Source organism: Acinonyx jubatus, chromosome A3 (genome assembly GCF_027475565.1).
Source record: "Acinonyx jubatus isolate Ajub_Pintada_27869175 chromosome A3, VMU_Ajub_asm_v1.0, whole genome shotgun sequence".
NCBI classification, from domain to species: domain Eukaryota; kingdom Metazoa; phylum Chordata; class Mammalia; order Carnivora; family Felidae; genus Acinonyx; species Acinonyx jubatus.
The window spans coordinates 84,735,312-84,762,197 of record NC_069388.1 but is presented as its reverse complement, the minus strand read 5'-3'; the positions used below and the strand labels follow the sequence as shown (position 1 = coordinate 84,762,197).

Here is a 26,886-nt window from a genome sequence, read left to right as displayed (position 1 = left end):
GAGAGAGACAGAGCACGAGCGGGGGAGGGGCAGAGAGAGGGAGACACAGAATCCGAAGCAGGCTCCAGGCTCTGAGCTGTCAGCACAGAGCCCGACGCGGGGCTCAAATTCACGAACCACAAGATCATGACCTGAGCTGAAGTCGGACGCTCAACCGACTGAGCCATCCAGGCAACCCTCATACGGGAGTCTTAAGATTGGCAGCCATCCTTGTGACTTTGGTGGCTGTCCTGTGACCGAGACTGACCACTTTTTGTATAAGGACAGAAACAAAGAGAGGCATCAAGTTTCTGGGTCTTATTACCATTCCGGCCAGGGTACTAATTTCCAGCCAAAAAGCAGGCTTTCTCCTCCCCACAGAGTAGCCATGGGTTAGAGGACTGCAGCCTGAGCAAACGACGTGAAAGTGTTCCAAAAAGACCATACTCCCTGAAAAGCCCCTGAAATGAAAGTAAAGAGAGAGGAGAGGAAATACTCACCAAATTTGCACCAAGGCTCAAAGTCCAGACAAGAAGACTCAAAGCCCCACATAAGACACCGAAATGACGAGGTCTGAAGTGTTGGGATTTGGAACCAATGGCCAAGAAAGAATTGAAACATCTTCGGTACAAAAAGGGTGGTTTTATTGAAGCCCAGGGACAGGACCCATGGGCAGAAAGAGCTGCCCTGGGATTGTGATGAGTGACTGATTACATACTTGGGAACTGGGGGAAGTAAAGATAAGGGGAAGTTCCTGAAAGGATATACTAAAGAAGACTCCGAACCCTGGAGGCCTAGCAATTGTCAAGCTCAGGTTGTTTTTCCCTCTAGCAAAGCATTAACATCAAGACAGTTGGGAGTCCCTGGAAGAAGGCCATATTCTGCCCGCCTCAAGTATCTGTCAATGGGCTGCAAGTTATAAGGAAATTTAATTTTATCTACATTTCCTATTGCCTTTGTTCCCCCCCAGCAGTGGTGTGGGAATTGGTATCGGTATATACACTTTGAAGAAAGTAATGATGGAAAAGGCCTGATTGATGCAGAAATTTGTGTACCTTCTCTTCCTGCTCCTTGGTTGGGGCTAGAACTAAGCAGAGGCATCATTTTCTCGGTTTGAAGCTTGGACTGAAACACACCAGGGGAAGCCAATTTGCCCTTCTCTAAAAGTCATTTTTGGCTCCCACCTACCCTGGGTTGAGTTGGAAATGTGTGAATTGAAGCCTGAGTTGAGAATGAACTGGGGCCTTCAAGCTCTTAAACACTTGTTACTCGAGAGAATGTGTAAGAAAGGACTTTTAATCCTGTACTATGTGTAACATATGTAATACATGTAGCATATGGAAGGTAAAACTTACCAGAAATGTGAATGGGAAGTAGGTAATCGAGAGAGAAGAAACTATGTATTCTCTATCAAATTCAGAACTCTAAAAATTAAGCAAAAACTATAGCAAGCCAAGAAAAAAAAAACCCCGGAATTTGACCAAACTTAATAAATGACTTTAACTCAATTTATTGCAACATCACTATGTCCGTGCAGGTCTGGTTTCCCTGGTATCTTGAGGAGAACATTTTGGGTAAAAGCCATACCCGATGCTCAGCCATAAATCTCATGCTTGAAAATGATAAAGTTCTTGATTCCAGTTAATTTTTTTTCTTTCTCTTATATTATTCATGCTCCTGTCCTTTTGGAAATTGGAATGTAGAATGCAATGTGGCAAATGTGAAGAAGTGGGAAAAGCTGTTGGAAAATGATCTGATGTCAATTTATTGTTCTCTTCAGAGTAGAGCCATCCTTTCCCCAATGCTTGAGCCCGGATCTTCTACCTCAGGCGGCGGACGAGAAGGCGGCTGTCACTGCTGCATTCCTAATGGCCTCTCTTGTTAGTGGATCAGGGATCCCCACTCGGGGATCCCCGCATGGGTCAGATGTGTTTGGATGTGGAGAATGGGTGGGCTGGGTCCCCCAGAAGCCTATTCAGGTGAGGCCCTGTGTATCAGACAGGATGACTTTGAGCTTAGCTGCCGGAGAAGAGCCAGGTGCCCCCACGTGGGCCAGCCCTTGGATGTGTGGCTGGGTTCTTTGGAAGGCAGGGGCATCTTCTGCTAAAAATGTCAACAAGACGATAAGACAGTGAGCACAGCAGCCTGGTTTGGGGTGCGTTAATTGAGAAGAACACAATGGAAAATAGGGGATTCTCCCCAGATTCACCACACATCACCAAGTGGCCTGATTTTCGGGCAGAGGATAGAGGTGTTGGGGGAGCTCTGTGGGTGGACACCACCACAGAGAGAGGTTGCACCGCATAGTCAAGTAGTGGCTTTGTTCAAGGGCCTCATGGAAGTACACCTCTTACTCAGGAACAGTACCTTGGAGACCAAAGCCCTCTGTGAGCAGGTGGGAGAAAAACCCAGAGCAAATGTGGGTTACTGCTGGCCGTATGTTAAGGTTATTTCATTGGCCCAGCAGGCCTGTGGGGCCCAGGGAAACTTGGGTTGCATAAAAAAGGAAAAGCATACTGTAGTTGGCAAACAAAATGTGTCTTTGTGTGTGAGAGTGTGTGTGTGTGAGAAATGAGCTTTCATTTAGAAGCTTTGGCAGTGGTTTCAGCCAGTTCCCCAGCACTTTTAAAATGATATTTTCTGAGCCTGGAAACCAAGCAGGCAGATCATGGAATTTTGGCTGGAGGTGTTTTTAAAAAATGTAGGCTAGCAGTGAAAAAGGAGGCGGGATTTTGGTGGGGAGGCCTTTATGGGCTGCAGAGCAAACCAAGCAGGGTTACCATGGTGGTGCTTCTTCTGTTTATATAAACAAAGGTTTTTCCTGACAAACATACTTCATGTTTAATAATCCTCAATCCACAGGGGCCTCTGCTCTTTGTGTGTAGCTAGTTCATGCCATTTGGACTTGGGTAGAATTTCATTATTGTGTGTGTGTGTGTGTGTGTGTGGTTTTTTTTTTTTTTCCAGGCACCCAATACACTTCAAAATTAAGTGTGGAGTTCCAGTATCTGAAGTACAAGGGTGGGAGGGGTTTAGTGATTGCAAGAGAGACTAACCTGCCAGATGAAAGCGTAAAACCAGACCTTTTGTGATCTAAAGTCTATTGGATCAGCCTACACCGACAATTCAGAAGCACAGACTTGCACTCCAACTACCTAATTTTTCTGTCGCTCTTAAGAGCATTGGGGTCCTCCCAATCAATCACGCTTCATATCGCCATTGCCTGAGATGTTGCCCTCTTGTTGGCCCGTATCCAATCATTTGTGAAGTCTCTGCAAGCTCTCATATCGCAAGAGGACTCGTTTGGTTATGAGTAAAGAAAAATCCTACTCTCTTGCACTGAAGCACAAAAGTGGATTTACTGGAGCATGTCACTGGAAAGGCAGGATGGATCTAGTGGGCTCTAGTGGGCTCCAGGAACTGCTGGATCCAGCTTGCATGCTCCTATCTGGAGAGGGTCCCAGATTCTGGCACATCTGATATCCCCACAGTCTCCAGGAAGACAGTCCTAGAAACTTAAGGCCTGAGAAAGGAAACTTATAGAGTGCTTTCAGGCATCCTTTTTCCAAGGAACATGGAGTGATCAGGAATCTCCACAAGCTTGGGTAAAGCTGTTTGTATTTTTCTCCCTCCTGAATATCTGGACACATCTCTAGACCTGTGTAGAGGCTCAGCAGCCTGTGGGGGGCTCTTCAGTTGTTGCCTCATCACTGCCTTCTGGGGTCTCCAAGACCAGCAGGGAGCACTGAGGGGCCATGTCCAACTATGGGCACCAGACTTCCCTATTGATGCCCTTCCACCATTTCCCTGATGAATAAACTGGTTCTATTCCAAGGGTGGCAAAGTGCACGATGTATATATGCATGGCACCAGGATTCCAGTGATCAAGATGAAACCTGACTGTGTCCCCTGGGTATCCTCAGGAGCAGCTAATCTGGGGTCCATCCATTAGCTTTATTTCTTCAACTTCAGGGTCCCTTACAACTATAGGACCTCAGTGTCTACCACCACCCCAAATGACACAGGCATTTCTGAAAGTTCTCAGGAATTTTACTCATGTGTTTGGGGACAAATCCATCCATGTCTTCCGCCAGGTCTGGGTTGGATGTCTGCCACACCTATTGTGCCCTCTCCTCAGGGCCACGCCTGGCTTCATGAGCACCTCCCTGGTCACCCCACCGTTCCAGATCCTCGATGTACTACAGGGCTCAGCGTCTGGGGTGGGTGGGGCTGAAACAACACCATGATGTCCACTCTGTCATCTTTTGCTCTACTGTCTCCTTTTCAAGTTCCTTCTCCAGGTATCTCCATTTCCCTCTCCCCATATGAACACCACAGGCCCTACTATTCCAGGCTTCTGTCCTCACTACCTGCCATTTTAATAGGTGACCAGCCAGGCACAGAAAGACCTCCAGAATCACAAAGTCCGTTGGTGACCACTAGGGCTGGTATCCAGATGTCCTCATTCTCTGCTTTTCCCCTCTATAACCAATTAGCACTTTCTCAGTAAAAAATAGTATTCGAGAGCACTGTTGGTTTAAAATATTAAAATTTAAAAAAAGGTACCTTGCCAATATAGCAAGGGTTTTAGTTTTGGTATTCTAATTTGAGACCCATGGGAGGCAGTGGAATAATACTGACTGGCTAATTGCATGAGGGTCCTAAGGGAAGTCACTTAAGGTGAGAGGGAAAGGACAACTTTTGAGTAAGGCTGAGTTCAGGGGGCACAGAGCACCACAGCTTTATCCCTGAGGGCCTCCGCCAGCGGCCATGTTGAAGGTCAGAGCTGAGTATTGGGAATAGAGGGGAGACCAATGGACAGAGAAAGGGTCAGCTTATGTCACAAGGTGGCCCAGACTCCCTGGGGTATGTTGAACTAATTGTTGGAACCTGTCGCGGTCTACAGTATCCACAATTCTGCAGGTGGGGTTGAACCAGAAAAAAGCTATTTTGTGTTGTTATTGTGCCCCTCTTGTACCCCCGCGCCCCAGGAAGGTGTGACTGGCTGGAAGCACTGGCTTGCTCAGGAGGACAAAATAAACCCGGGGGAAACCCGAGTGGTGCCCAGGAAGAAGACAGTCGCCATGACGGCCAGAGGCCACCAGGGGGCACTGCCTCCCCAAGCCTGTCTCAGCGCAAGCGGGCAAAGTAGCGCGGAGTCGGGACGAAGGAGACAAACACAGTCACCAGGCAAGGCCCTTTCTCCGTCTTCTTGTCCTTTTCTTCCCTGCGGGGCGCACCGCGCCGGCCGTAAGGGGGCGCGGAACCTCAGGGCCGCCTTGGGGAGCCGCGCGCGCTGCGGGCCTGGCCGGGGCGCCCTCCGAGCCCTCGCGGCCCCTGCCTCCCCCAGCTCCCTGAGCTCACGCACCGCGGCCTCCCACCGATCCTCCCGGGAAACTGGGGAACGACCGCCAGGCAGGCGTCAGGCACTTCTTAGGCCCCGCGGGCGCCGGCCGTCCCGGATTTCGGTTCTGGAGGGGAGGGGCAGAGGTCGTCCCGCGACTCCTCCAGCGCTGCCGCCGCCTCCACCTGTGTCTGGAGCCCCGGACGCACCCGGTCGACCGGATGGTGCTTCAGTCAGCCCAGACCTGCCTCTGGGAGGAAGGCTGACCGGGCCTCCCGCCGGGCCACATCTGTCTCCGGCACCCCCGGGTGTGGCCGGGATAACGGGGACTGTGACCCGAGCGACAGAAGCTGCAGGGGCGTGCAGTGACCACAAGGGGGCGTGTGGAGACTCCAAAAGGGCAATGGTCGCTGGTACCAGAGTGGTTCTTTGAGGCCCCAGTCGGCCACAGTGACCGGGCAAGCACGGTATCGCTTTGGACCAGCTTCTTCCCCGCTGCTCGCTCGGAAAATCCCCAAGAGTGCTCTGAACACAAGAGATGAATATTCCCCTGTAAAATGAGGCCATCCTGCCTCCCATCCAGGGTCAGGGCAGGGGTAAACGAGCTGGTGTCAGGGCACCGGCCCCTAGACTGAAAACTTTCTCTCTGCCCTTTTAGATTTCTGTGGTTTCTTGCTGCCCCCTTGACTGGATGCAGCAAATGGCTGTTGCCTGGGACAGCTGGGCCTGGAGTCCTGGCTTCCTGCCGAAAAGGGAGCAGCGGAGAATTGGGCTCTGGCTTCCGGCTGGGCTGGTGGATGACCACTCAGGTGCGTGCCTTAAATTAGGTGCTACGTTTACACACAAAAAAGGCCCCCTACGGTTGTGCCAAGCTCCAGGCCCTCTCTCTTTCCTACTTGTTGGTGGCTAAAGCCCATGTCGTACCCACCATTTTAGATCCTCAGGAAGCTGACATCCCCCAGCCATAAGTATGAGCGTTTGCCATTTGATTGCAAATTGCAGTTTTCTGGTGGTTTATAGCTCAGGTTTTGAAAGCAAGAAAGTGAATCTGCCTGTAAATAGCTTGCTCAAAATTGTTCTCTCCTGCCTGTTTTCTCTTTGGCTCCTACTCTTTTGGCACAAGGAACACAGCAAGGCTGGGCTGATTTTTCAGTCCACAGCTACAGGGGGGACAAGAAAAGAATGTTGGTGTCCCCAAGGTCAGTGTGTTGTCTGTCTCAGCTCCTGGGCTGTGGTGTGACCAGAGCACCTTTGTCTTGTCAACTGAAAGAAAAAGAAAAAAAAGGCAAAACTGAAAAAGAATAAAGGCCTTTATTTTGGGTCTCGGAATTGCAGTTTGGGGAGCAGAGAGTCTGGAGTAACCAGAAAAGTGCTCATGGGGGGAAAGCAAGGATTTTTTTTTTTTTTAAGAGAAGGAAGGAAGGAGTAATGACATGATTTAGATAAAGAAGAGAAGAAAAAACCCCTTCTAATTTGGTGCTGACTGGTTAAGCCACTTCTGATTACTGTTATTGATTATTTTATTATCGGTGCTATCAAATGAAACTATCCCTGGTATTAATTAACATTACCTACCTCACATGACCCAAATGCCAGTTGCTCTGTTGAAATTTTTTTTTAATGTTTATTTATCTTGAGAGAGAGAGAGAGCACGCGAGCAGGGGAGGGGCAGAGAGAGAGAGGGAGACAGAGAATCTGAAGGAAGCTCCAGGCCCTGAGTTGTCAGCACAGAGCCCGATGCGGGGCTCAAACTCATGAGTAGTGAGATCATGACCTGAGCCGAAATCGAGAGTTGGATGCTTAACTGACACCCAGGCGTCTGACTGTGTTGAAATGTTATGAGCAACTGCTTGTAAAGCTATTGCCGCTTCTGGGCCAGTTCAAGAGTTCATTAGTTGGAAAAGAAAACGGAGCTTCAAAATGGAGTCTCCTATGCCCAGAAATTTTATACAATTCCACAGTCTCTGGCTGTATCTAAAACGAGGGCCCAAAGTGAATCTGCCTTGGTTTAGAAATTGGATCTGGTTATTCAAAACAATTCTGAATTACTAGATGTGGAGGTAGCCTTGGGACTCTGGGTCTTACTTAACGCCTGCTTCTTCCTCGGTGAGCAATGGTTCTGGTGGAGAGAAGGGCAGATGTGCAGCCTCTGAGGCGGCCAGCTCCTACGCTCATCTTTATGGTTGGCTTGGAGGAGTTGGCTTGGCCAAGGTCCGGCTGAGAGGTGATCTGAAAGGGCCTGGGCTAGAAGATGTGGGCAGGGAGTGCCGGCCACACCCAACAGTAGATACAAATGGGTCGACTGTGCCTTGGTCTTGACCAAAATGCCCGACCGGCTTGCCACTGTTTGACCGGTACGTGTGACTCATAGCAGTTTCCCCGCTAGTGTAAAACCACGTTTCAGTCAACTTCACCGCCCACTGCCCATGCAGGGCCCTCGCCTCCATCCCCGCAGCATGGCTGGCCTCTCCTGAGCTTCACTCAGCATGCTGTCGTGTAAGAGTGGTCCTGGTGGTCCTGGCTCTGCCTCCACACCTTGTCAGTATGAGGCTGCCCTGGCCTGGGAAATGGGACACTGCTCTCTTTCCTGCTATTCCCTGCAGGTGGGAAGCTTTTCTGTTCATGCCCAGCAATGCGGCTGAGATCAGGCTGACATATTGAATAGGGCTGTACCTGAGGCCCAGACAAGTGGAGGGCAGTGAGATGCAGAGCGTCCTGCATATCCCTCCACGAGAAATGGTGGCTCTTTAGGGTCACCAGACTGTCCTTGGGAGCATGGGCCTCCGTGCAGAGTTGTGACGGTCGTCCTCTTTCTTCCAAAGAGAGGGCCCTCTCTGCCTTTGCTGCACCCAGGCCTTCAAGCAGGAGAGAGAGTGGAGACTTGAATTCACCTTTGGGACAGACCTGTCCCAGGCTCAGTGAGGAAAGGAAATGCCATTTTACTGCAGCTTGGGACTCAGATCCTCTCATTTCCTGTGCGTGGATCTGCTTTCCCAGGACATCTGACAGAGAGGTTGCTCATCCAGTTCTGGAGAGGGCCGGCAGCCCCTGGGCAGAGTGACCCTGCAGGATGGGCAGGGCCATAGCTCACCGAGCCTCGTGGCCGGATCTGTGTATGGAGGACGTCAAGAGCACAGCCCCTCAGCATCAGGTGAAGCTCACATTTGCCCAGAACATCCACATTCAGGTTCCTGGTGGCTGCCCACTTCCCCTTGGGATCATGTATGGGCCTTGGCCGCACACAAGGTGGTTTTTTCAGAAGAAGGGGTGGATTTCAGTACTGACTCCTCCTTTGGACACAAACTGCCTGGAGCCTTGGGGTGTAGCTTATCTGGAGCTTAAAGCTTCCAGGCTCAGGTCCCGGCTGGAGCACCCCGTGTGGTGCTGTGCTCGTGTCTGTCCCCGCTTCCCCACACCAGCTATTTGAAAGCTCTCCATTCCCTTCAGCCCTCCTACTGTATCACCTGCTCTCTGTCCTTGGCCGCTGCCCTAATTTTGGAAGAAAATAGAACCACCCCCCTCAGCTTCCATCCGCATAACTACACAGGTAGGAGTAGTGGCTCCCAGCCTCTGCCCCCTTTCTCCTGTCATCCTGGAGGAGGTCTGCTGCCCCAACAAACCTGGCTCCCCCATATTCAGACTGATGGCTGTGGAAGGCAGCCTTTAAAAAGTCTCTGGTTCTGTCTTGCCCTCTCTTGGTCCTTCACTTGCTTGCTATCCTAGAAGCTGGCTGCCATGTTGTGAGCTGCCCAATGGAGAGGCTCACAAAGCAAGAACAGATTTCCTCAGTCCAACAGCCTGAGAGGAACTGAGTCCTGCCACGAGCCATGTGAGTCAGCCTGGAAGTGAACCCTCCCTCAGTCAAGCCTTCGGATGAGACTACAGTCCCAGCAGATACCTTGATTGAAATACTCTGAGCCAGAGGGCCCAGTGAAGCCCATCCAGATTCCCAGCTCACAGGAATTATCAAATAATAAGTGTCTATTCCTATAAACTGCTAAATTTTGGAGTAATTTATATATAACTATAGATAATGCACAGGCTTGTCAGATTTTCAGCCCTGAACATTTTGAAAAAAATTTGGGATGCACATAAGGTTGCCACTTTTTATTTTTCAAAATATGTCTTGAAAAATAACAACAAAGTTTTACTTTTCTTAATATTTTTTATTAAAAAAGGAGCACTTTTTCATTTTAATTTTTTTTTTATCACAGTGTTGTTTACATACAATTCATCCACTTAAAAAATTAACCGACTAAGCCACCAGGCACCCCAGTTTTTTTTAAAATAAATGTAATATAGTACTGTAAATGAAGTTTCTCATGATTTTCTTAACATTTTTCTCCAGCTTTATTATAAGAATACAGTATGTAATACATACACAAAATATGTGTTACTTGATTGTTTATATTATCAGTAAGGCTTCTGGACATCAGTAGGCTATTAGTAGTTAAGTTTTAAGGGAGTAAACATTATATGTAGATTTTTTGTGTGTGCAGGGGGTCGGCACCCCACTCCCCAGTGTTGTTCAAGGGTCAGCTATATATGTACAATATAATAGTAATACATCTTTTTAAAAAATATTTCTTTTGAGAGAGAGAGTGTGTTCACAAGCAGGGGAGGGGCAGAGAGGGAGGGAGAAAGAGAATCTCAAGTGGGGCTTGATCCCACGAACCACAAGATCATGACCAGAGCCAAAATCAAGAGTCAGATGCTCAACCAACTGAGTCACCCAGGCGCCCCAGAATAAATCTTGAAAAGGAATGAAATTCTGATCATGCTACAACATGAATGAACCTTAAGATGTTATGTTAAGTGAAATTAAGACACAAAGGATAAATATTACATGAGTCCACTTATATGAAGATCCTAGAATAGGCAAATTCGTACAGACAGAAGGTAGAATAGGACTGAGTAGTTATTAAGGGCAAGGGAGAGGGAGGGGTGGTGAGTTATTATTTCATGGGCACAGAGCTTCAGTTTTGCAAGCTGAAAAGAGTTCTGCAGATGGATGTGGTGATGATTGCAAAACAGTGTGGATATGCTTAATGCTATTGAATTGTCCTCTTAAAAATGGTGAAAATGGTAAATTTCATGTTGTGTATATATTACCACAATAAGAAAAGTCCTTTTCTCCAGTTTTGAGCTCCCATGACTTCAAGACCCGTTTCTTCAGGTGCTGGGTGTTTTTTAATTTGGAGATCTCACCTCCAAAATCTGCTCAGAACTGAACTCCTGAGGTCCCATGCTGGGCTCTAAGTTTTAGCCCTGTGGGAACACACTCATAAGTTTAGTCACTAACCTGCAAAGCCAGGACAGAAGGGACTGGAGCTCCCTGCCTCCTCTATGACCCTTGGCTCCTTCAGGCCAGCCCAGATGACTTCCCCTCCAACAGACAGACATTCAAACAAGCACACAAACAGCATCTTCCTCTTTACTTTCTGGTGGGTTCCTCCTTGGAGCCCTTGGTGTCTTTCCCCAATTTGATCTTCAGAGACGACCATCCTGTCCATGTCGCCAGGTTTGGAACAAGCCAGCTGGGCTCTCCTTTGGCACTCGGCACTCCCTTTTTCCAGAATGCTGCCTGTCACAGAATGTCAGAGAGGGGGAAAGCCTTGTCAAGCCTCCAAGAGTTCTGGCACACCCTGTCCTCAGGACCAGGGGCTTACCTGGGATGTGATGGATCAGCTGGCACCTGTCTTGGTCAGCTCTCATGCCCACACCTGCTGTTAGACGTATTGAATATACCCCACCTGAGTCTGTGGGTGCCTGTTCTCTGGAAACAGGTGGTTGTCTGCCTCCTATGAGAAGGAAGATTTTCTCCAAAGGGATGTGCAGCGTCTGCCTAGATGTGAAAGAGTCAGCATACGTCAGCATAATGTAAAGCTCCCAGCTTCCCCCATCCTTTTCTACACACGTAAGTTAATTCTCAAGTTGGACAATCTGAAAACTGTGCACTAACTTTACTGGGAGACACGCTAATTAACAGTGAGTTTGGGGGAAAAGATTTAGCTTCAGGGGACATTTCTAGTTGTATGTGATTGTATCAGCTCAGGCACACATATGATCTCGTTAATAACTACAGAAGACCTGATTGGAGAGTGGATTTGTTATCTGTTGCTGTGTAACAATTGACCCCCAAATTTAGTGGCAAAAAACAAGACCCACAGTTTTTGTGGGTCAAGAATGGCTCGAATGGGGCCTCAGGCTCAGGGCCCCACAAGCTTCAGTCAAGGTCTCAGCTGGGGCCAGAGGCACCTCTGGGCTCAGTTGGGCAGGATCTTTTTCCAAGTGCACTCCGTGGTGGTTGGCAGGATTTAGCTCATTGATCAGCCAGAGGCCACCAGAAGGTCCTTGCCATGTGGGTCTCTCTGAGGGGCAGCGCATAGTGTAGCAGCTGGCTTCGTCAGGGCGAGCAAGCTAGAGGAGCCAGAGAAAGTGTGAGCAAGACAAAATACAATCTCAGAAGTGACATCTCATCACTTTCCCACTATTTTCTCCTAATTAGAAGTATGAGGGGTGCCTGGGTGGCTCAGTCGGTTAAACGTCTGACTTCAACTCAGGTCATGATCTCGTGGTTCATGGGTTCGAGCCCCGCATCGGGCCTGACATTGACAGTGCTGAGCCTGCTTGGGATTCTCTCTCTCTGCCCCTCCCCCACACGTGCTTTCTCTCTCAAAATAGCTAAACACAAACTTTAAAACGAAACAAAGCAAACAACAAAAAAGAAGTATGAAAATGTGGTCCAGCCTACGTTTGAGGGGAGGGGCTACAGCAGAGCACCAATTCCAGGCGGTGGGGGTCATGGGGAGCCATTTTAGAAGCTGCCCACCACAGAGCTCAGGGTATTTCATCTTGCAGGGAACTTCGATGGATCAGTGAAGCCAATGAAAGACTAGGCGGATAAATAAGCTGACAAATCTTTGAATAGCTCTCCCCGGTTCTCTGCAGCTATCTCTCCCACTAGCGTCAATTTCAGTGTTTTTAAGCACAGATGGTGTCGTTGCATACAGGTTGGAAGGACAAGGTTTCCTCCTTGGACTTTTAAGAAGTAGCGCACGCTTGTTCCCAAGCTGACTTTCCTCTCCTTGTCTGACTCGCTCCCCGTGGTTTGGCTATGCTCTGTGGTTTGTTTGCATGGCTGGGCAGGAAGATGGCTCAACCCGCCTAGGCTTCTAGGCAGCATAGAGCCCTGGCAGGGCTGATTTCAAAGTGAATCATCAGTCAAAATAAGCCATAGCCAATGTAATGAGCAGAAACCCATGTCTTTGCTACAGATGCACCACGACAGACCGTTCTCTGTGCCTTTGCACGAGCTCTTCCCCATCTGAAATGTCCTTTCCACCTTGTCCATCCATCCTTCTAGGTATTCCTTCATGAACCTTCCTGATATTCCCTGTCCACATAGCTTCTCTCATCTCTTCTCAAAGTTCTAGAGCAGCTCACGTCCATGCCCCCAGTTTAGCTCCTGGTTACATCCTGCCTTGTGATGTTCTTTATTTTCTGAGTGGGCCTCGTGCCCTGCCTCCAATGAGATGTCAGCTTCCCCACGGCAAGAACTGCTGTCCGATTCCTTCAGACCCGCACTGGTACCCCACCCAGGGTGGAGCTCAGGGACATTTGAGGGCAGAGGTCCTGTCAGGTCTCATATGTTGAGCCTCCCCAAGCTCCTTGCACTGCACCTGTCCGCCGCAGGCTTTCCCTGAACTAATGTAAATTTGATGTGTCTGTGACATCTGCAGGGATGGCACCTGTTACAGAGGAGGGTGAGGGACAGGACTGTTTTCTCCCTCAGGCAGCAGTGCTGTGGGCAGAACTCGTTTCCATTCCACACTGCTCCTTTCACACATCCTTGACCACAGGGTCCCTGTGACGCGGGCACTTGTGGGGCATCTCGGTCAGACTTGCTGTCCTGAGGCCTGGGGGTGCGCTGCCCTCGTGGCGATGCCCAGTCTGGAGAAATCTCTCCGACTGGGAAAGGAAATCTGGATCTTTATTTCTGGGCAAGCAAATCCCGCCTCCCCCAACATTCCTGCCTTTTGGAAAGGGTGGTTGTTTTTCTGCTTTGAAGGAAGCAGAGGGAAATGTGTGTAAGAGCTGCAGGGAGGTGGGGCCTAGGGGTTGGGCCAAGGCAGTCTGGGTGCAGTGGTGCAGACATAAGAGTTGGCCTCTTGCAAGTTTCATTCCGTGGATTCTGTCCCCAGCTCTGCACTTCCAACTCAAGGGATAAGACCTAATGTGTCCTAGTGTCTAGTCCTGTTCCCTAGTCACCGGGGACAGGAGGCTGTGTGCTCCTTCTGGTGGAACCCTGGTCTCCTGGGACTGTGATTGGTTGTGGGGGGTGGGCTGGGCTGGGGAGCAGTGTTCCTCAAGTTCTCCCGGGACCAGCACTTAATAACCAACATTTACTGGGCACCCACTGTGCTCCCTGCTTTGGGATGGTGGACTGGAAACACGCAGTCAGAGATGGTGGGTCCTTGCTCTGGCGGTGTTATGCCCAGAATTCGTGATCCCCCAAAACCGCCAGGGAGCTGAGTCCGATGTAAAAGCAAAAGAGCCTTTATTCGAGCTAGCTCGAGCTCAATCCCCTACCTGCACCGCAGTGGTGAGATGGGGGGGGGGGGGGGTGGGAAGGGGGGGCAACGAGTCTCAAAAGGACAAAGGTTTTATTGGGGCCTAGGGGCAGTTGGTGAGGTAATGGCTGTGGCCTCAGCCGATTGGCTGGGGAAGGGTCCGAGTCCTGCTAGGCAGGTGAGCAGGAGGTTACTCAAGGGGAGGAGGCGTGGTCAAAGTGAAGAACACAGAACAAGATGGAGTTGGGCCAGTGTAGGCCCGCCCTTTCAGCGGAAGCCTCACAGTCTAAGGATAGAAGGACAGTGTGACATCAAGAGTGTCGCATCTCTTGCTACGGGTGCTCAGGGCCTCGAGGGGCCACTCTGGTGGGAGGCAGCAGGGAAAGCCAGAGGAGGCCGTGCTTAAGTTGAGTCTTGACAAGTGGGAGTTAGCTCCCTGGAGCCAAAGATTTTCAATAGAGAAAACGTAATGTGTGTGAAAGCCCAGAGGCCTGACACCGCACAGCACATTTGGGGATGTAGAGTGGGTTTGGCCTGGCTCTAGTGTAAGGACTTCAAGCAGGAATGAAAATTCAGTCTTGTGGGGCGCCTGGGTGGCGCAGTCGGTTAAGCGTCCGACTTCAGCCAGGTCACGATCTCTGGGCTGATGGCTCGGAGCCTGGAGCCTGTTTCCGATTCTGTGTCTCCCTCTCTCTCTGCCCCTCCCCCGTTCATGCTCTGTCTCTCTCTGTCCCAAAAATAAATAAAAAAAAGTTGAAAAAAAAATTAAAAAAAAAAAAAAAAGAAAATTCAGTCTTGTATTCCGGAATGATCACTGTGTCCGCTGTGGAAGGAGGGCTGGAGGGTTGGGATAGCAGTGGGTAGGCCAGTAGATGCTCTATAATGGACCCTGTGAATGAATCTGGAGAGCAGGAGGCTATGGGGGAGACATCAGGGGAAAGGGGCCAGAGTTCCTGTGGCTGTTTTGTGTGTACACACATGTACACGTGCATGTATGAGCGTGAGTACATGTGTGTGAGTGCATGTGCCTGCACACACGCGTGCACATGCATGTGGGTTGTGCATGCCTGAAGTGCATGCTTGTGCATGTATGTGAGCGTGTGTGGGAACTGTGGGAGGGTATGATAGCGGGGCTGGGGAGCCTACATTTAGTCACCCTTGTATTGTATTCTTCCTTTTACATTTGAGTAAACTGAGGCTTTGATATGTTTTTTTTTAAAAGATATGTTTAATAATTTTTTTAAGTTTATGTATTTATTTTGAGAGAGACAGAGACAGTGCAAGTGGAGGGGCAGAGAGAGAGGGAGACAGAGAATCCTAAGCAGGCTATGCACCATCAGCTTTGAGCCTGATGTGGGGCTCGAATTCACAAAACCATGAGATCATGACCTGAGCCTTAATGGCTGAGCCACCCAGGCGCCCCAGAGGCTTTGATATGTTAAATAACTTCCTTTCTTCATTCAGTGAATATTTGATCACCTTCCATGTGGAGGGCATATTTTACACGTTTAGCCACTTTTATAAGTGGAAACATTATAAAGGAGCTACTATAATCTCCTCATAGATGAGGAAACTGAGGCTCAGAGATAAAAATCCTGATAAAATTGAGTAGAGTGTCCTGTATTCTACAGGGTGTCCCGTGACAAACGTCAGCTGGGGCTTTTTCAGACAGATGGGCTTCTCGTTTTGGAAATCCCAAATCGTCTCTCTCTCTTTTCATTTTCTTTCTTCTTTCTTTCTTTCTCTTTCTCTCTCTTTCTTTCTTTCTTTCTTTCTTTCTTTCTTTCTTTCTTTCTTTCTTTCTTTCTTCCCTCCTTTCTTTCTTCCCTCCTTTCTTTCTTCCCTCCTTTCTTTCTTTCTTTCTTTCTTTCTTTCTTTCTTTCTTTCTTTCACAAAAGGGTAATCTGGGTGCCTTTCAGAGTGCTCCAAGGATATAGGCAGGAAGAACTGAGGGGACAGGGAAGATTTTTAAAAACAATAGGAAGTCTGTCAGCACACCATCCTCGAGCCCAGGGCGGTGAATGGGTAGAGGGGTTCCTGCGAGTTGCAGAATTGTCTGAATGCCATGCCTCTGAGTTGGAATATTCATCCCAGTGTTACCTGAATGCCATGCCTCTGAGTTGGAATATTCATCCCAGTGTTACGTGGAAGGAGGAATGGCTGCAGCACATGCTGTAAGCTAGCACATCTAAATCATACCGTGAATATCGGCCACCTTGGTCTCTCGAAGTGCATGTTCTGAGTCAGTCAGCTGGCTGGAGCCTGAGATTTCGTGTTTCTAACGAGTTCCCAGAGGACATCTGTTCCACAGGGTTTGGACCACTCGTGGAGTAGCAAAAGTTTGTAAAGGCAAAGAAGTCAAGGTGCCTGTGGTTAATGAAGGGGGAACATGGACAAGAGTCTGAGGGAGAAGAGAATGAATTTTGTTTGGGATGTGTAGTGCTAAGGGCACTCACATTTTTCCTGTGTGAAATTATATGATGACTAGTGGGGTTAGCATTCAATGAGAGGTCAGCGAGAGGTCAGCGAGAAGTCAACAGTGAAGATGCAGTTCTGGGTCAGCACCACCTTGGAGGTTATGGTGGGTGTCTTGTGGGAAATGAAATTGCTTAGAGGTGGCGGGAGAGAGAGAGAGAGAGAGAGAGAGAGAGAGGGAGCGGGAGAGGGAGCGGGAGAGGGAGCGGGAGAGGGAGAGGGAGTTTATGAAGAGAAGAAAGAACAGCCACAGGATCTGAGACAGGACATTTAAGATGGTGGAAGAAAAGTGATGAGTGAAGACTGGCCAGGAGTGGTTAGAATATTAGGAGAACAACCAGGTCGGAGGATGGAAACCAAGTGAGAAGTCGAGAAGTCAGGAGGAGTGCCTGCCGTAGGGCAGCAAGGGAACCTTGGGGAAGGCAGGCAGGAGGCTGGTGGGAAGGAGGAGACTTTGGAGAATGTATTTGCTAGGCTCTCGCCCTCCATCACAGGCCTCTGCTCCTGCCAGTAACCCCCTCCACAGCTGCTCACTCTGGTAGGTCTCTGTAACTGGTCCCAGTATACTGCACCATTCCTTGTGACTGAAGGGATTACTGGTGGAGGAGTGCGCTGGTTTGAGAAAAGCAACCAAGCTTGTGTATCCTCCATGTCCCTTTTGGACCATAACCAATATAGAGGGGAGGGTCCTCAGGGTCAGGTGTTGCAAGAGGAAGTGGAGAGCTCTCCTGGTTTCCCCAGAGCCATTTCCCAAATACGACGGGCATAGTGAGTTGAGGGTTGAATGAGACTTGGGGAAACATAGACTAACTAATCCTTCAGAAAGTTCAGCTCTGAGGAGACTGAGGGAAACTGTGCAGTCAGCAGAAGGAATCCTGGAGTTGAGGAAGGGGAGTGTAGAGTTGGAGACCCCGGAGCACGCTTACAGGCAGACAGGAAGGTGCTGTCAGAGAGGGAGAGATGGAAGATGGATGGAGGGTCCCAGGGGTCCAAGACCTCAGGATCAATGCACAATGTGGAAGATTCAGACTTGTAAAGGAGGAGGCGTGTTTCTTCAGATAAGGAGGAAAGGATGGATGAGTGAGGAAACAGGGACTTTGTGCAGGGGCAAGGAGCATGGATGCACCTCTTCTTGGGTGCTTTGAGTTTTTAATGACAAGGAAGCAGATCTCCACCTTAAAGTGATGCGATAGGGGTGGGGAAGAAGTTTAGTAAAAGCTGTTAGGGGGGAAACCAGAAACGTTTGAAGGAAAATGAACCGAGAGGTAGCAGCCAGGGGGACTTTTCTGTGTTCTGTGATCCCTCCCTGATCTCTTCACCATGTAGACACCCTTTATGCATTTGCCCATTCTCTCTCCTCTCATGGAGAGAACACTTCTGCCACAGCGTTCCACAGTGGATGCACTGTCCTTGTGAGGGCTCTTGCCTTTGTGGGGTAATGACTTGTCTTTCAGATTTCTCCTCCTTTCCCTCTCAGTTCCAACATGGTGGAGCACACGAGTCCCCCAGCAGTTTGCTTGCTGGCTGACCTTAGGCTGCAGCTCCCCTTCTCAGATCTGTCGGCATCTGTCTGCATCTTGCATTTGGCTTAGCTCACCATGGCGGAACTCTGGCGGGTCTGGAATTCCAGATCCAGTGGCTGCCTTCATCTTAGTTGTGGGCTTCTCTTTTATTATTATTATTTTTTAATTTTATTTTTTAAAATTTACATCCAAATTAGCATATAGTGAAGCAATGATTTCAGGAGTAGATTCCTTAGTGGCCCTTACCCATTTAGCCCATCCCCCCTCCCACAACCCCTCCAGTAACCCTGTGTTTGTTCTCCATATTTAAGAGTCTCTTATGTTTTGTCCCCCTCCCTGTTTTTATATTATTTTTGTTTCCCTTCCCTTATGTTCATCTATTTTGTCTCTTAAAGTCCTCATATGAGTGAAGTCATATGATACTTGTCTTTCTCTGACTAATTTTGCTTAGCGTAATACCCTCCAGTTCCATCCATGTAGTTGCAAATGGCAAGACTTCATTCTTTTTGATTGTGTGCGCCTCTCTTTTAAAAGGAAGAATCTTGGGGCGCCTGGGTGGCTCAGTCGGTTGAGCATCTGACTTCGCTCAGGTCACGATCTCACGGTCCGTGAGTTCGAGCCCCACATCAGGCTCTGTGCTGACAGCTCAGAGCCTGGAGCCTGCTTCAGATTCTGTGTCTCCCTCTCTCTCTGGCCCTCCCCTGTTCATGCTCTGTCTCTCTCTGTCTCAAAAATAAATAAATGTTAAAAAAAAAAATTAAAAAAAAATAAAAGGAAGAATCTTGGGGCGCCTGGGTGGCTCAGTCGGTTAAGCGTCCGACTTCAGCTCAGGTCATGATCTCGCGGTCCGCGAGTTCGAACCCCGCGTCGGGCTCTAGGCTGATGGCTCAGAGCCTGGAGCCTGCTTCCGATTCTGTGTCTCCCTCTCTCTCTGCCCCTCCCCTGTTCATGCTCTGTCTCTCTCTGTCTCAAAAATAAATAAATGTTAAAAAAAAATTAAAAAAAAATAAATAAAAGGAAGAATCTGGTTGGCTCAGCCAAGCCAGTGGGTTGGTTTCTCCTGAGCCAGGTGTCCACTCATGTTTCAGTCAGCTCTGGCCCACCTGTCAAGTGTTACAAACATGAGCCCACAGACTCACCCTTCAGCAGAAATTGTGGATGGTGTATGAGCAAGTTTATATAAGAGGCTCCTAAGGAGATTAACACCCTCAAAAGAGTTCAGTGCATGAGGCTTTGGATTGATGTGAATATAATTGTTTCAGGAAAATTCCTTTGGTTATTTCTCTAGGATGCTGAAATCTCCCTCAGCAATTAGCTGATGGCTCCCTGAAGATACTTCACCATGAGGTGGAACTCACTAAGAAAAAGTAAGTGAGTTTTCTCATTATTCCTATTTTCTCTGTGACTCCAGCAGATAGATCTGACTGGTGGAGAAGTTGGTAGAAATTAAGCCTGTGAATGTTCACCACCAATGTCTGCCCAGAGCTGCAGTTCCCTGAGGCAGAGAAAGCTCATGATTACAGGCCTGTCTGAGCCTCATAGTTCAGGGAAGAGATTCCAACCTACTTTTTCTGGCATAGCGGTGAGGTTTGGAAAGAGGTTGGGATTTGGAGTTGGAGTGTCTCATCTGATTCATCATACTGCACCATATAATTTCAGGAGAATTTTTATCTCACTGAGATGATAATTTTCAAGAGACAGCATCTCCAGAAGGATAATACATTGGGTTAAATTCCCACTAAGGTGTGGATGACTGATTACTCAAACTTTCCCTTGGAGCCAGCTCTGACTCTAAGGAGGGTATTGAGCTTTGAAGAACAGGACTGGAGGAAATACCATGAGAGGAAGACGTCAGTAAGGCTAAAGGCCAGAAGTTCTGTTAAGGAGATTTCTTCACATTTAGTCTCCAGCTGATTACTCTCAAGCCTGGGTGCATAGGTGTGGTGCTCACTGGGCTTTAAACATTCATGTCCCTTGGAAGCAAGCCATCACTGGGAATGTTGGTAAGGGGGTTGTCTCTGTAATGGACTTTAAAAGCTGGGCTCTGTTTTTCATGACTCTCCTTTCCTGAGATACTTTCTGACTTTCATCTTGACTTCCACAACAATCCTGTTTGAAAGAGATCATTTTGAACACTGTCAGAGTACTTTGCTGTGACCCGTTAGCCTGTTGACCCATGAACATATGTGTTCCCTCCATGAAGAGCCAAGCTCCCTGGTTTATTGCTATTTTTGTTTACAAAATAAAAACAAAAGGGCACCTGGGTGGCTTAGTCAGTTAAGCATTCCACTCTTGGTTTTGACTCAGGTCATGATTTCACGGTTTGTGTGTTCAAGCCCTGCATTGGGCTCTGTGCTTTCAGTGTAGAGCCTGCTTGGGATTCTCTGTCTCCCTCTCTCTCTGCCCCTCCCCTACTCGCATGCACGCACACACTCTCTCTCAAAAATCAATAAACTTAAAAAAAAAAAAAAAAAGAAACAACTTGGGGAGCCTCCTTCCTAAAGCAACAATAATGACAACAACAAAGAGACCCATTGGGTCTGTTTCTCAAGATGACAGTCCTTCATCAAGTCTCAGATGCTACATGCATTTCTTTTGTAAAGGATTCCTGACTTTATATCTCTCCAAGGACTTTGTAAGGATGATCTCACCCTCTGAAATTGGCAGAGAAGAAGCATTCCGATTTCGTTCCAGCACAAGAACAGAAAGGTGGTTGTTAAGCAGAAATTGTCCAGTCAGTAATCAGACAAGCCCTGACCCTTCTTCCCCAAAAGATTCTGGTCAAATTCCGGAGATACTCTTACAGGTAGGATTTACCCTAGACCCCAGAGGCATCTGCTTCTGGTCTAAGAGGTTTTGAGGTCTGGTTGGTTTCTGGGTCTCTGTGAAGGAAAGGGGGACTCAGGAGAGGGCTAATGTGGACTCCTTCCTACTATGTAGAAAAATGGGATAAAACAAAAACCAAATTAGTTCAGCTGCTGGAAGTGAAGAAGGAATAGAAAAACATAGCCGGAAATGGTGAGTGGTGCTACAGCAAGCCAGGGATGTGAGTGTGTCTGCCTCTGCTCTTATTAGGCTGGGGTAGGGCCCATGCAGAGATGAGAGTTAAGGCCTTGGGCCAGTGCCATTTGGAGGCCCGAACAAGAAAGCAAAAAGGTGGGGCAGTTGCAGGGCCGAACTCTCCATGAAAGGAGGACTAGAAAGAAAAAAAATCTAGCCATTGAATCAGGAAGAAGCCAGGAAAGTTTGCCTCTGGTTGGGTTCTGAGTAGAAAAAAATAAAAGCCTTTTGAGAAAAAAAATGAAATCCCGTGATTGTGCTTTGAGAGGTTCTGGAGACTGAGTGTATACTGTTCATGAGTTGTAGCATCCTAAATTAAGAGATGCACATAAAAATTGGTCCCGGTTATGTTACTGCTAGGTCACATGCAGAAGCAGATACAAAATCATGCTGTCATAGGAAATTTCCATTGAAAAATCAAGCTCAGTTGAAGATGAGCTTTCAGTAAAAAATTACAAAAGAGCTGTTGGAAGATCCACTACAAGAACTTGCAGGCACAACGAGCCGGAGGATCAGCAACCCCAAACTTGAAATCATAGAATCTGAAAGGGACCATGGATACAGGCTTGTTTCAATAGTTATACAGATAAAAGGGAAAAATAGAAGCCACAGTGGAAGTATTAACACTAATGGGAAATATTGGAAGTAACACTGATAATAAAACATATTAACGTTCATGTTCAGATTTGAAAATAAGTAGACTTAAGCTGAGGAAAACAGGTTGCCACTAATCAACAAAACAATAAAACACAAAAGGTTCAGCATCCTTTGAACTGTGTCCCTCTCCCCCCCCACAAAAAAACAAAACCAAAAAGTACCAAAAAAGTCCAAAAGCCAGAACTTGGAAAGAGAAAATGGGAGGCATACATTCTTGTCCTGGCATATTTCAACCCACTGGGGCTTAGCATGGTCTGTATACTCTTGGAAAATATGCTAGCTAACGTTAGGATTATCATGAGGATAAGAATGTAGACACTAAGCTTGGTTGCCTAGGACACCAAAATAATCTTTCTATTATAAAGACATGATACGGGAAATGCTGGGCCAACAGGTTTCCTATGAGCAGCCCCAAAAGAGCGTAGAGTAGGAGAGAATGAATGGGGAATCTGAGTGGAGTCATGAGATGGAAAAAAAGTTATTTATTTATTTATTTATTTTCATATATATATATATATATATATATATATATATTTAGTATGTTGTTTTTAAAAATTGTATAATTGTTCAATTCAAGCTTATATGGTAGAGAATGTGGGTACATGCCTGATAATCAGCCACCATCAGTGTAATGAATCAGTGTTAGCTTTACCTCCCCTACCAGCTCATGTTCCACTATAGTATTGCTAGAGACAGTAGAGTCCACTGTCTTGTTAGTACCCTGAGCTTGGTTGGGATTATTTTGGTTGTAGAACAAAGAAGAAAGTGGGAAAGGAGAAAAAAACTGTTATTATTTGAGATTATATGATGGCCAACATGGAACATCCCTGAGAACTTATAGGCAAAATGTTAGAAATAACGAGAGCTGAAAAAGATCACTGGGAACAAGACTGATACACAAAATCATTGGTAACAAAATTTAGAAAATTTAATTAAAAATACTATTTATAATAACAGCAGCAACAAAAAAAAAACTATGAGCTCTTAGAAATAAATATAATAAAAGAGTGTAAAACTCTTGTGGAAAAATCAAAACTATTTATTGAAAGATTATAAAACAAGACCTAAGGAGTTAGAGACAAAATTCCATATTCATGGACAGAAAGACTTGGTAGCATAAAAGATGTCAATTTTTTTGTCCAAATTAAATAAGTTAATTTAGTTCCAAACAAATTCCCAGGAGAGTTTGTCACAGAGCTTTTGACAAAATAGATCCAAAACTTCAAACAAAAGAAGGAAGGCCAAAAATATCCAAAAAATCTTAAGTCATGATGATGATAAGAGACTTATTCTACCGAATTAAAAAAAAATTATACGAAGCTATATGGTGATTTAAACAGTGGGATATTGGCATAAGGATAGAGAAATCTACCAATGGAACAGAATGGAGAGTGTAGGAACAGACTCATGTATATCAGGGATTTGGCTTATGTGAGGTAACATTACAAAGCAGCAGGTAAAGAATGGACTATTTAATAAATTGTCTTGGACAATAAACTATGAAAAAAGATGAAATAAGATTCCTACCTCACCATACATACACACTTCTTCTTCTTCTTCTTCTTTCTTAAATGTAATTTATTGTTGCACTGGCTAACATAACAGGGTATAAAGTGTGCTCTTGGTTTTTGGGGTAGATTCCCATGGCTCATCGCTTACAGCACCCAGTGTTCCTCCCAACAAGTGCCCTCCTCAATGCCCATCACCCATTTTCACCTCCCCCCCATCAACCCTGTTTGTTCTCTGTATTTAAGAGTCTCTTTTGGTTTGCCTCCTTCCCTCTCTGTTTGTAACTACTTTTCCCCCTTCCCTTCTCCCATGGTCTTCTGTTAAGCTTCTCAAGACCCACATATGAGTGAAAACATTTGATATTTGTCCTTCTCTGACTGATTATTTCACTCAGCATAATACCTTCCAGTTCCATCCATGTTGCTGCAAATGGCATGATTTCATTCTTTCTCATTACCAAGTAGTATTCTATTTTATATATAAACCACATCTTCTTTATCCATTCATCAGTTGATGGATATTTAGGCTTTTTCCATAATTTGGCTATTGTTGAAAACGCTGCTATAAACATTGGGGCCCATGTGCCTCTATGCATCAGCACTCCTGTATCCCTTGGGCAAATTCCTAGTAGTGCTACTGCTGGGTTATAGGGTAGTTCTATTTTTAATTTTTTGAGGAACCTCCACATTGTTTTCCAGAGGTGCTGCACCAGTTTGCATTCCCACCAACAGTGCAAGAGGGTTCCCGTTTCTCCACATCTTCACCAGCACCTGGTTTCCTGAGTTGTTCATTTTAGCCACTCTGACTGGTGTGAGCTGGTATCTCAGTGTGGTTTAGATTTGTATTTCCCTGATGATGGTGACGTTGAGCATCTTTCCGGACACATACATACTTCTAGCTGGATTAAAATATAAATGTAGAATGTAAAACTTAAGATTTTAATAAGAAAATATAGAAAAATATCTTTATAACTTCAGGGTATGCAAAATGCAAAATTAAACAAGACAAAATAGGCAAAAAAGTTAAAGAGAAAATTTTGATAAACTTTCATGAAAATGAGAGAAGTTTGCAATATCTACAGCTAATAAATAATTAGTGTGCAGAGATACAAAAAGTCTTGAAAATTAGTAATAAGGAAACAGGCAACAAAATTGGAAATTTATAGAAAGGAAAATTGAATGGATGCTGATGATAAGAAAAGAATCTTACTTTGTCAGTTAATGAGGTGATTGCAAAATAAAATAATTTCACAATATCATCAGATTGACAAAAATGCAAAGTCTGGTAACACTAAGTGGTGGTTAGGATGGGGAGAAATAGAAACTCTTTAATAGTGGCAATATAAATTCATACACCAATTTCTAGGAGAATTTTACAGTATCTATTATAGTTAAAGAGATGCAAGCCTTTGACTTAAGCATTTTCATTCCCACTTATGTATTCTAGACAAACGTTGGTGTTTATGTGTAAGAGAGTTCACCACAGGACATTTTGGAATAGAGAAAATAGAAAATCAATCTAATCATCCATAAATAGAATAAAGTTTTGAGAAGTGCCTTTTTGGCTTGGTTGGTAGGGCACAGGACTCTCACTCTTGGGGTTGTGAGTTCAAGCCCCAGTGTTGGGCATAGAGCTTATTTAGGTAAAAATGAATGAACTAGATCTATGTCAAGATAGTTTTAACTCTCAAAGAATATTAGAAGTGAGAAAATAACCTGTAAGATGATATTATAGTTACATCCTATTATTTTTTCAAACTATTGATTATGACTCACCCATAAGTTGTGAAATCAGTTTAGTGGGTCACTGCCAGCATTACAAAATAAAGTTAGAATAGAAAGAAAATATCTGAATGTGTTAGAAGTAGTTAAACAGTAAGTATTTCCATGACAGTGTTGTTTTATATTACATCCACATGCACACATACAGGTATATATGGATACATATACATGTGTGTACATGTGTGTGTTTACCAAAATGCAAAACACATTTTTTACAATGAATATGGTAGAGAAGTCCAAAAGCCACTGTTTTTTATACATTAAAAGTGTGAGAAGGCACCTGAGTGGCTCAGTCCATTAAGCATCCTACTCTTGATTTTGGCTCAGGTCATAATCTCATGGTTCATGAGATTGAGCCCCATGTTGGGTTCTGTGCTGACATTGCAGAGCCTGCTTGGGATTCTCTCTCTCTCTGTCTCTCTCTCTCTCTCTCTCTCCCCATCCCCCTCTCATACATGCCTTCTCTCTCTCTCAAAAAAAGTGTGAAACAATATTATAAGTTTACAGATTCCACAATATTCATGGGAGTGATAAATACCAGTGTTGGGATAGTGGTTATCACTGGAGTGAGAGGGAAGAAGAAGCCATGGGGTCTGGGTGTGAAGATTTTGCTCCATCTGTGTTGTTGCAAATGGCAAGATTTCCTTCTTTCTTATTCTTTACTGAATAATATTCCATGGATAAATGTACCACATCTTTTTTTTATCCATTTGTTTGTAGATGGGCACTTAGGTTGTTTCCATGTTTTGGCTATTGTGAATAATGCTGCAGTGAACATGGAGTGGAGATATTTCTTTGATATTATGATTTCATTTTTTTTTAGATATATACCCAGCATTAGGATTGCTGGATCATATGGTAGTCCTATTTTTAATTCTTTGAGGAACCTCCATATTGTTTTCCATTGTGGCTCTACCAATTTATAGTGCCACCAATAGTGCACAAGAGTTCCCTTTACTCCACATCCTGGACAACATATGTTGCCTCTGCCTTTTTGATGATAGCCATTCTAACAGGTGTGAGGTGCTATCTCATTGTGGTTTTGATTTGCATTTCCCTGATGATTAGTGATGTTGAGTATCTTTTCATGTACCTCTTGGTCATTTGGATGTCTTCTTTGAAAACAATGTCTATTCATTTCCTCGTCCATTTTTGAATTGAATTGTTAGTTTGCTAGGAGTTGTATGAATTCCTTATGTATTTTGGATGTTAGCTCCTTATCAGATATATCATTTTCAATTTGCAGTATAGTTTTCTTCCATTCTGTATGTTGCTTTTTCATTTTGTTGATTGTGTCTTTTGCTGTGCAGGTGTGTTTTATAATGTAGGTACATTTATTTATTTTTGCTTTTGTTGCTTGTGCTTTTGATGTCATAGCCAAAAGAGTGTTGCTAAGACCAATATTCAGGAGCTTTTCCCTATGTTTTCTTCTAGAAGTTTTATGATTTCAGGTATTATGTTGAAGTATTTAATCCATTTGAGTTAATTTTTTGTGAGTGGTACAAGGTAAGAGTCTAATCTCATTTTTCTGCATATGATTATTCAGTTTTTCCAGCACCATTCATTGAAGAGACTATTCTTTCCCCATTGAGTATTCTTGACTCCCCTGTCAAATATTAGCTGACTGTATATGTTAGGGTTTATTTCTGGGGTTGCAATTCTGTTCCATTGGTCTGTGTGTCTATTTTTAGGCCCAAACCTTACTCTTTTGATTCCTATAGCTTTGCAATATAGTTTTGAAATAAGGCCGTGTGATGCCTCCAGCTTTGTTATTCTTTCTCAAGGTTGCTTTTGCTATTCATGGTCTTTTGTGGCTCCATTTGAATTTTAGGATTGTTTTTTCTCTTTCTGTGAAAGATGCCATTGGAATTTTGATAGGGATTGCATTGAATCTACAGATGGCTTTGGGTAGTATAGACATTTTAACAATATTAATTCTTCTGATCCATGAACATAGAATACCTTTTTATGCATTGGTGTCTTCT

At 45.7% G+C, this 26,886-nt stretch overlaps 1 protein-coding gene and 2 long non-coding RNA genes across 5 annotated transcripts in view; 1 reads left to right on the top strand and 2 right to left on the bottom strand.

Moving 5' to 3' along the window:
- LOC113603208 (uncharacterized) lies at window positions 1-5,477 on the bottom strand. 3 transcript variants are annotated; one of them, XR_003424748.2, is made up of 2 exons: window positions 5,348-5,477; window positions 1-2,082 (listed from the first exon to the last, which is right to left on the bottom strand). It is a non-coding gene; the product is annotated as an uncharacterized LOC113603208 (long non-coding RNA). The 3 variants fall into 3 exon arrangements; XR_003424749.2 differs by having other exon boundaries at window positions 1-2,079; XR_008289373.1 differs by having other exon boundaries at window positions 1-1,966.
- Window positions 5,478-5,997: 520 nt separating this feature from the next.
- Window positions 5,998-26,886, top strand: part of LOC128311219 (uncharacterized) — a 213,548-nt gene continuing 192,659 nt past the window's right edge. The window contains exons 1-2 of the long non-coding RNA XR_008289374.1: window positions 5,998-6,132; window positions 19,183-19,261. This is a non-coding gene — a long non-coding RNA (uncharacterized LOC128311219). The remainder of the gene's footprint in view (window positions 6,133-19,182; window positions 19,262-26,886) is intronic.
- Window positions 11,013-26,886, bottom strand: part of ANTXR1 (ANTXR cell adhesion molecule 1) — a 256,734-nt gene continuing 240,860 nt past the window's right edge. Inside the window, exon 18 of the mRNA XM_053200700.1 lies at window positions 11,013-11,168. Within this exon, the coding sequence (XP_053056675.1) occupies window positions 11,028-11,168 (141 nt within the window). The 3' untranslated portion in view covers window positions 11,013-11,027. The remainder of the gene's footprint in view (window positions 11,169-26,886) is intronic.